The 9922-nt window shown below is 50.6% G+C and overlaps 1 protein-coding gene and 1 long non-coding RNA gene across 8 annotated transcripts in view; one reads left to right on the top strand and one right to left on the bottom strand.

Moving 5' to 3' along the window:
* Positions 1-288: 288 nt before the first annotated feature.
* The window catches only part of LOC116454283 (collagen alpha-1(XXVII) chain B-like), a 146805-nt gene continuing 137171 nt past the window's right edge, over positions 289-9922 (top strand). For 4 of the 7 annotated variants that reach the window (XM_032130716.1, XM_032130715.1, XM_032130717.1 and 1 more), the window contains exons 1-2: positions 3560-3642; positions 4189-4486. In XM_032130716.1, the coding sequence (XP_031986607.1) occupies positions 4431-4486 (56 nt within the window). In that variant the 5' untranslated portion in view covers positions 3560-3642; positions 4189-4430. Of the gene's footprint in view, positions 447-2581; positions 2900-2971; positions 3054-3559; positions 3643-4188; positions 4487-9922 lie in introns of those variants that run through there. The other 3 variants (XM_032130713.1, XM_032130714.1, XM_032130712.1) reach the window with 3 other exon arrangements.
* On the bottom strand, positions 2924-5319 carry LOC116454285. The gene is made up of 2 exons (XR_004244047.1): positions 4949-5319; positions 2924-3961 (listed from the first exon to the last, which is right to left on the bottom strand). It is a non-coding gene; the product is annotated as an uncharacterized LOC116454285 (long non-coding RNA).

Raw genomic sequence — 9922 nt, 5'->3', positions numbered from 1 at the left:
TCCCACCTTTCCTTTGCATGTTTGTTTGATGCCTCCCACAGGTTTTTCCGGTGCCATGGTTTTCACTTCTGCCTGGTTATGCCGCAGTTCTAAACCTGAATGGAGTATTTATCTAAATATATCCAAATACATCCCTATAATTCGTTGTGAGTTCTGGGGGCAATGAGTGAGCCAGGATACTTTTCGTACTTGGGCAAAGGTAAAAATTATTGAACTGTAATTCAGTGTTGTCCTCCGAGGCAAGCCAAAGTGGGAGGGCAGGACCAGGTTAGTCTGGGATTCCTCTGCTCCCTGGAGCCAGGGACTGTGAGTCACACAGGGCAGCTGTGACACCACTTGCCATGGCTCAAGATGCCTCCACAGTCAGTTTCCCAAGAGGAGCAAAGAGACAAAGTTATATTGATGAGAGCCTTGATGCTTAACCAAGCTACAGCTCCTGAGGAGAGGTGGGTACTGGTTCTTCTGTAAAGTGGCTAAATATGGGTGAATATTCAAAATGCTGTGTTTATTCAGGCTGTAATGACATGCTGCTTTTTTTGAGAGTGTGTTTCGTCAAAAGCAAGTGTTCTGTTCCCCATGTTGTGTGGTGGCATTTCTTCCTCCCTGTACTTATTTTGGCTAATTAAACGATTCAATTCCAATTTATTTTTTCTTTTTTTTTGCTTTTCTTCATTTCACTGCTGTGCCGATTTACTTCAGTTTATTTAGTGTTTTAAAATGGCTTCTATTTAAATTTGCAAGGGAAGAAAAATAAATCTGCTAAATATATTTCTATTCAGATCATATGTTGTGGTTTTTTTCTTTTTGAAGAATGAGGTCTAATTTTTGAACCTGAATTCACTTGGCACTAGTCTTGGCTTCAGCAATGTTGGGTTTCCTTTTGTTTTAAACTAATTCCCTTTTTCCTACTGCTGGGATACATTTGTGTCTTCACGCTAGCAAAGCTTTTAGGTATGTGTTTGGTTTGAAAATATTCATCTGAGCAAATATGTGCAGAGGATTTAAGGATGAGGCTGTCAGTGAGTTTTTTGGTGGTTCTCGGTGAGATGCTGTAGACCTGAAGCATCATCAGTCCTTTCCCAGCTATCTGTGCACATCCCATTTGGATAAGTATTTGCAAAAAGATGCAGCACATCATTTTCCTTTTCTTTTTGTCCCTCTCTCTGAAAAGGGCCTTGTACCTTTCTGGGTACGTATCATAAAGTCACCCCAAGACATTGGGGTTTGGGAGTTTACTAAATATTTGCTGCATTCAGCAGAGAGAAAAGGTAGAAATAAGCAGGAGAATTGAAGGTGTATTCAACAGCAGAGGGATTAACCCACAGTTATTTGCAAAAATGGGGGTTTTTTTAATTGATTGAAGCTTTATTCTAAACACTTCAGCATGGCTAGAATATGTTTCTCAGTGAGGAATGTGTGACTGAGAAACATGGAAAGAACAGCTGGGGGAAAAAATAGCTAAGAAAAATAGAGATTTTATGGTGTTTCTGACAAGCTCTATCACTGCCTGTTGTCCCAAAGGTCCCAGTCCTCAAAGCTGGACTGTTTGGGTCATCTGAGTTCCTGGGCCTTCAGAGGGGTTTGAGACAAGTTTTTCTGTAAATAGGAACTTCTTACAAGTATCTGGATGTGTAATTTAGCTGCACCCTTCTGAGAAGGTTTTCTAGAGGACAGGGGGACTGTGAGGCTGTTAGTTTACCCCAGTCCCAATGCTGCTTGTTGCAAAATTTTTTTGCTGCCACTACTTAAAACTTCATCTGCTATAACAAGAAAGGAAGCAAAATGTAGATGCTTCAGAGCAAAGGTATGAATAAAATCTTCTGCCTATAGAAACTGGGAGATGCAAAACCACAGCCCCAGCAAGCAATCACAACCAAGCCAAATATATGTATTAAGGGAGAGAAGCCCTTAGCTTGTGTGGTAGCAGAAGATGTCATATAGGAGATCAAATTTATAGTGGAAACCTCTACTTTTGGCCACGCTCTGAGGTCAGGTTTTTGAGTAAAACCTGCATTGCTGAGTCAGGCCAGTGGGTCCTTGAATTTTCTGCTCTGAACATGATGTAACATCAATCCCCTCTAGCCTCAAGTTCAGGTATTTGGTGGGTCGATGTGGGGTCCTCTTTGTGGCTGTGTATTTTTCATGGGGAGTATGTAAGTTTACTGCCTAGGTTTGAGGTGCTTTAGCCCTTCCCCATCTCAGGGCATAACGTAGTAAGATACAGGACACCTTTGTGGAGGGAGCTCCTGGGGTGGGTCAGTTTTGATGACAGACCCACACTGGTGTCTCGGATCTGTGCTGGGTGCTCAGCACCTCGCAGGACCTGCCCTGTGCCCTGCAGCCCCGTGCCCTTGCCCTGGGGGTCCCTGTAGCCCCTGCAGCCCCGTCCCCTTGCCCTGCCAGTGACCACGCAGCCCCTGACCCGCAGCCCTCCCCTCCCTGCGGCAGCCCCCTCCCCTCCTGGTGGGGTGCCCGGGGTGCCCCCCTGCCCGCCGGCAGCGCTGATCCTGCCCCTCGGAGGCTGGATCTCTGCTCATTAGCTGCTGTTTGCTGAAACCGGATACCTGGGGCACCCCCGCCAGCCCGGAGTCCCCGGGCTGCAGCTATTTAAAAGGACAAGTGCAGCCTTAGAACCACCACCTCTTTCTCATCCATGTCCCTCCCAGTGCCCGCTCCCAACGCCCTTCTCTCCTGGATCCCTGCAGCATCCGTGACCCACGAGTGGAGCGACGGCCCGAGGGGGACGTGCCCGCGCTAGCCCGGGGAAGGATTATCTGCTGAATTTGGGGGGAACCCAGAAAACCCCGGCTGGTTCCGGGCCCCTCACCCCGGCCGCCTCTCCCGGGCTCCCGGCGCAGGAGACACCTTGAAGGGGAAGGAAGGAGAAAGGGGCTTTGGGGTTTGTCTGAGTTTTCTTTTTTCCTTTTTTTTTTTTAATTGCTTTTTTATTATTTTTTAAGACGTAGCAATTGCCGTAAGCTGCTGGGACAAATGAATGCCCACGGCCATGGGGCTGCGGGGAGATGCTGCACAGCCTCTCGCCTCACTGCAGAGTAAGTGCCCAAGGCAGAGGTGCTGAGAGGGGGAGGGAGCAGGGTAGGGCCACCCAGGGGTGCACGGAGGAGGTGGGACGGCTCGGAGCGGTGAGCTGCCCTCACCTGCCTGAGGGAGTCTCATGGAGCTGAGGGATTTGCTGTGTCCTGCTGTGGACAAGAGGGACCTGCCCGTCGCCCTGGGGGGCGCACGGTTGGCTGGGTGGGGCTTTGGAAGAGGAGTGGAAAACAGGGATGAAGGTTTTATCCGCATGTGGAAGTTCCCTCTCCTGACAGAGCTGGCGAAGCCGACTTGGAATCCAACTTGTTCTGATGGGTCTTGCGTAGGAAAACTCATTCCCCTCTCCCTGCCCTCTGGATGCAGATTCCACCCCTTGGTGCTGGGAGGAGAGGGGCTCTGGAGATGCCACAGGGAAGCAGAGCAGGGCAAGGAGGGGAACAGGGGCATGGGGGGCTTTTCTCCTCCAAGCCTTAGTCCCATCCACAGGCTCCCAACTGCCTGCACCAAGCGCTGATCCCAAGGGAAAAGCCGTGTCAGGTACTTTATAAGGTGGCTCGAGGCCGGTTTGGGGCTCATGGCCCTGGACAGGTGAGTGCAGGGGGCTACAATTTCCGTCATCAGCCTCCCCAAAGAAGGGCCTATGCTTCCCTCCTTGGAGCCTGGACAGGGTCTTCAATTCTTTCCCCGCAGCTCTTCTGGCCGAAAGTTTCCTTCTTTTTTTTTTTTTTTTTTTCCCCCAATTATTTATTTATTTTGTATTATTTCTCGTAAATGCTTCGCTATTACAGAGGAGGGCAGCAGAGAGAGGCAGTAAGGACATCCTTAAATAATTTTCATTTTTCAAAATCTGCCTTTTCCTCTTCTCTCTAAGTCCAGAGGAGAGATCCTTGGGGGGTGGGAGGCACATCTGCATTGCAAATAAAAATAATAATTACAACCACCAACCAACCAACCAACAACAAAAAAAGTAACAGCTAAGAAAAAACACTTGAAATCAAGGACTTTGGAAATCAGAAATCACAGAAATTGCACTATTTATAAGGAGAGGATAAAAAAGAGAGGCAAGAAATCCAGCGACCATGGGCCAGCCTGGCTTCCTAGAGTGTACTTTGTGTTCTCTCTTCTTTTTCCAAGGTAATTGCAGTCTGCCGAGAGGGAGTTAAATGGGATTAAAAGATCTGTGTAAGCAAAAGGACCCAGAAGAGAAGGAGGAAGGAGTGAGCCGTCCGGGCCAGGGGTGTCTGTGACACAGCTGAGCCCCTTAGCGAGGCAGAGAGCCGAGCTCCTGGAAAGGATGTACCCACAAACCGGCTTGTCCCCCGATTTCTGATGGATTGCTGCAAAAATTGCCCGAAAGAGACAATGCACTAAACGTGATGGAGCCGGAATCAGAGCCGGTCTCCAGACTCAGAGCTACAGCAGCAGGCAGGGGGTGAGTACAAACTCCGCTTCTCCCGGCGCTGGGGAAGGGCATCCCGGGCGGGCTGGGGGTGCCGGGGAGCCGCGAGATCCCGGGATTTGGGAACGGGGTGGGGGAAGACATTCCTCTGCCAGGGGATGATGTGAAAACTCCTGGTCTGGAGAGGAGAATGGGCTGGGAGCAGGGAGGCCACGCTGTGGAGCGGGAGAGGGAGAAATAGGGCTGCGGGGAGCGGGAGCGGGGGATCGGCGCCGGGACGGCCAGGAGGAGCCTCCCCCCCTGCTCCCCCCATGCACCAGGAAAGGGTGTCCCAGCTCCAGGAGCTGCTCCGGGAGGTGGGCGCCGGTGTAGCCCCCACGCAGATGTAGAACGGGCGATCCGCTGTCCCTCGCACCCCTCACCCTGCCCGGTTCCAGCCCCTCCTGGGAGCAGGGGGCTTCTGCTCCTCGCCCTGTCCCTCGGGGACACGGGTACCTGGGTCTGGCCGAGGTGCTGCGGGAGGTGGGAGAGCCCGGAGGGTTGAGGCACGGCGGAGGTGCGCGGTGGCAGCTCTTCATGTGCTCGGCACACACAAAATGCTGCTTCCTCTCCATCCGTGTGTGTATGAAAAAGATCCCGGCACACACCCTGCCCGTCCCCCTTCTCCCACAGCTGGGACCAACTTTTACTATTTGCATTGTTAAATGCGTTGTTGTTGTTGTTATTATTTTCCTGGGGACCCACAAAGGGTTAATCCCGCTGGCTGCGTTGTCGGATGTACTGATGATTTACCGACACTCCCTTGGAAGGGCTGGGATTCTTCTGCTTGGCAGTTTGAAAAAGTTGTGTACAGGATCCCCCTGCTCGGCTGGACTGGGCGATGGGGGAAAGAGGGGGAACGGGGCTCGGGGATTTGGGGGCAGCCCCCCTCCACCACCGGGGTCATCCTGTTTCCGCCCCTTTTCTAGAGCCGGGAGGTGGATGAATGTGCTGTTCCCTTTGGAAGCTCAGTCTGTGTGTGGAGTCACACAGAGAGCCCAGACCCCTTCCCAGGGGCTGCAGCTGCTCTCGTTGACAAGTTTTCTGCGTGTTTATATACTCACGAGGACCGAATCTCAGTGCTTTAGGGTTATTGCGGTGTGGGGTTTTTGTTTATTTGGGGGTTTCTTTGCGTAGACGTGGCTGTGGCATGTCTGGAGATGCTGGTAACTGCAGCATCTCCCAGTTACACCTTTCTAGTGCTGGACATGGTCTGGGAGAACCGCCTGGGACCGTGCAAGGGTGGCTAGCGTCAGAAAGGGAGAAGTCCGAATGGGAACAGACAGATAAAGGTTCCTTTGAAAGAGCAGGAGCAGCGTGTCACAGCAAGGGGACGGACTCCGGTGCTGGAGAGACACTTGGCATGAGGCACAGCCACTCACAGAGCACCAGCTGCTCGGCCTGGTGGAGGAGTTGGCCGTGATCACGCTACAGATGAGGACAGGGAGATCCCGCTCAGGTCCTAGATCCTGCTTGAGGACAAATCGGACCCGTGTGAGGACAGGTTTAGGAAGGAGGGGACCCAGGAGAAGGCAGTGTGGCTTCTGGCCCGCCGGAGATCCGTGTCTGGTTCTGCGGCAGGGTGTCCCACGCTATCACAGCACGGCTGCACAGGCTTTGAGCCTTGCAGTGCCGTGGGAAATCTGGCTTTGGTCTGTCCTGGTGCCTCGGAACCGAGAGCCTTTTGTTCCAGGCTCTTCCCCGGCCTGTCTCCCTCCCATGTGCTGCTCCGATCCCTCCTCAGCAGAGGTCGCTTGTTGCCCTTTGCATCATCTCCCAAAGGGCTTTTTGGTGCTGGGTTTTGATTTGCTTGGCAGAGCACTGTGCATCCCACCATCCCCACAGCTCGATGGTCCCATTGAGGCTGCTGGTCTTGGAGAGGGTGCTCTGAGCCCGGAGCTGGCGTGTGCCTGGGCTCACCAGGCCACTCTTGGGGTGGGTGAGGGCTGTGCTGCCTGAAGACAGCTCGTGATGGGAATGATCCGGTGCATTCCTCTGTGGCAATGGGGTCTCTCCTGTACCAGCACTCCTGCAGCATCTTCTGGAGTAGGGCTGGTGGTTGGGGAGCTGCTGGATGTACAGGAGACTTGCGGGTGGGAGTGGTGGGAGGGCTGGCTCCCCAGGGAAGGAGCAGCAGTTGCAGAGTATGCTTGAAGACTTGAGCTGCCAAAGTTTGTAAAACCAGAAGAACACAAAGTTTTACAGGCTCTTCAAGGTTAATGTGCCCCTCTTGGTCATTTCTGCTGATGCATTTTTGGTGACCACAGGCTCCCCAAAACAAAGGGGAAGGTATGCATTCCACCACACATCGAGCACATGTCCAGACCATAGCACTGGGGCTGTTCCACTGTGGTTGTGCTGCTTTGGTGCATTCCAGCCCCAGTGCCACATGTTGCCCATGGAGGAGCCTCAATGCTCCTGGAAGCCTCTGATGGGTGACAGCCCTGGGGTGTTGGCACAATGCTGCTCTGAGGCTACCTGGCCCATCTGTGCTGGATGAGAAATGGTACTACACATGGTACTACAGCATCCACATGTCACCATTAAGATGGGTCAGCCCCTGGGAAGGCCTAAAAGGGCTGGAGGGAAGGCATGGATCCTTTTTAAGAGGAAAAGAGGATTGCTTGCAAGCTGGGGAGGTGGTTTGGGGACAGATTATTGCACTGCTGGACAAATTCAGCAACAGAGTGGCAAATGATGTGTGTGCTGGGGGCTTGGGGTTAGAAAGGAGGAAATTGCGTCTGGAGATGTGTCCCAGGAGGGATAGACAGCATCACAGCCCAGGTCCAGTGTCCAGGTTCACCCTCTCCTGCTATTTCAATGTGTGTTTCCAAGCATGTCCTTTATTAAAATAAAGCTCCAGCTTCATCCCCTTTCTGCAATGGGTTGAGGGGTTAAGATCTGCCCTGCTTAATATCTCTGTTCATGGAGACTCTGTTACTGACTGAAGGTTGCCCAGGTTTGTGGTGAGACTCTCGTTGGAAATCTCTGCCCGGCGACACAGAGTTTGTGGGGGTTTTTTCCCCTTCCCTTTCTTTGCCAATTTGTTGAAGGCTTAAGTGGAAATGATGGACGCTTACTGAAGTGCAAATGGGAATTCTACATGGCCCTGCCAAACCCCATTCACAAAATGAAGGAATGCAAAGGCATTTGTTGGAAGGACAAAAAAGGAGTTAGATGACAGATCACGCTTAGCACTTCTGTTTGTCAAGGGCTCCAGTTATTGGAGAACACAAGAGCCAGGGCCAGCACTGAGGAGTGTTGTCACTTCATACAGCAGCAAAGTCAATATCCCAGACAGGGATGGGGAGCGAAGAGGAGGCTGAGGAATGGGTTCCCAGGAAAGATCCCCTGCTGTGGAGAGCTGCTGGGAGCTGTCTGGGAGTCATATCTGTCTGGTATCTCTCAGATGAGGAAGCAGGTTGTCACCAGTAGGAGCTCAGTTCTGGGACAGCTTTGTGCAATGGATACACAGGCTCTAATTCCAGTTAGGAGGACAAGGACCAGTGGTTTGGAGCCCTTCAGCCCTCTGTCTGCAGATGCCAGCACAAACCCCTGAGAGGACAAGGTGTGACGTGTCTGCAGGAGGTCACCCTGGCCATGCTGGTGCTTCATCCCCACCTTCTGTGCACTGCAGGTCAGGATGGCCCTCCTGGAGAAGTCCTAAGAGGAGCTATAGGTGCCAGATGAGCAAATATGGGACCTTTATGGATGCAACTCTCCTGCCATGGGCAGGGACACCTTCCATTAGACCAGCTTGATCTAAGCCCCACCTAACCTGGCCTTGAACACTTCCAGGAATAGGGATTTCATTCTTCCTTACTTAATATGGACATTGTCTTGGTCACTCTGTTTTCTTAGTATTTTTAAATGACCTTAAGAATGGATTTATATGGGTCATATCTGTTTGGGTGCTCAATACTTTCCCTTAGAAATGTAGATGCTGAATGGGGATTAAAAACTAACAGTATTTCGGTTGTTTCAGAAATTCTGCCCTTATCATGCTGGGGTTTGCAGCAGCGCCTGTGTACAAAATCTTTGCCTGGAGGTGTAAGTCAGTATGTCGTTTATACTGCAGGAGAGGTCCAGCAAAGGACTGAGTAGGGTCAGTACGGAGACATCTACATAGCTGTGTGTTTCCATTGCTCTTGCCAGAAACTGAGGGGGAGTGGAGAAATACCATCGTTTCCAGAAGCTCCACAAAGGATGTTATTGGTACAAAATAAGATTTCTACCCGAAAAAGCTGGGATGGAATTGATGCACAGTACAATTTAAAGCCTCAGTTTATAGGTTGTGATTTGCTTCCTGTTGTCTGTCAAAACTTGCTTGGGAGTCTTATAAAATACCACCTCCACTCATGTGCAAAAGATCTTAAGCCACACATGCATTTTGTCCTTTTTAAGATACACTGTCTGATCTACGGCTAGAAATGCAGATTTGCTTTTCTTGAAAAGCAGTTTTCAGCCTCCAGCTGGCTTTGTGGTCTTTTGAACAGGAAAAAAGTACACCTGAATGGAGAAAAGTGGTGGGGAATTGTTTTTCCACCTTGCAGTAATGTTTGCAATTTCAAAGCCATTTCCCCACTGTAAATGAGGGAGAAAGCAAAATAAAAAGGTAAATGCTGCTGTGGGCCCTTGAAACATTTCCTTTAGCTTCAACCCATCATCTAAGCAAACAAGATGTCAAAATCATTTGGACTTCTTATTTTAAGGCAGGGCAAACCTTTTAATTAAAAAAAGCTGAAATTGTTCCAAACCAATTCCAGAAATAGTGGGGAATTAGCTGATCACAATTATTTTACAGGTTGCCTCAGCTTTGTCAAATTGGCACTTTTTGGAGGATAATTTGTGACCAAGTTTACCCTGAAGGCTGTTGTGTTACTGTTGTCCTTAATTCAGCGTAGGGCTTTCTTCCAGCATTTGTCTGTTTAGAAGGGAATAATAAGGGTGTTTGTGCTTCTCTGTCCCTCTCAGTTGTACTTTACCTTGGACTTCTGGCACTGGTCAGTTCCCGTGGACTGATCCCCAGGAGTTGGCCAAAAGTAGGGAAGTAAAATTAAGCTGTAGTCAGTAACTTCAGTTTGCTGTAAAGAGAGTTTGTGTCTGCACTGGAAAACTTTTCACTCATGTGAGCTTACATCATGTGTGCTATGGGCACCTCTACACTCAGTGACTGCAGCAGTGGTTTGGGTTGGAAGGGACCTTAAAAGTTCATCTCATTCTACCCCCTGCCATGGGCAGAGAGAGACACCTTCCACTAAACCAGGTTGCTCCAAGCCCTGTCCAGCCTGGCCTTGGATGCTTGCAGTGATGGGGCAGCCACAGCTTCTCTGGGCAAGCTGTGCCTGGGCCTCACCATCCTCACCGGGAAGAACTTCTTCATAGTATCAGTTCTAAATCTGCCCACCTTCAGTTTAAAGCCTTCCTCTT

The sequence above is a fragment of the Corvus moneduloides genome, chromosome 21 (genome assembly GCF_009650955.1).
Source record: "Corvus moneduloides isolate bCorMon1 chromosome 21, bCorMon1.pri, whole genome shotgun sequence".
Taxonomy (NCBI): domain Eukaryota; kingdom Metazoa; phylum Chordata; class Aves; order Passeriformes; family Corvidae; genus Corvus; species Corvus moneduloides.
This window is presented reverse-complemented; position numbering and strand designations above follow the sequence as displayed.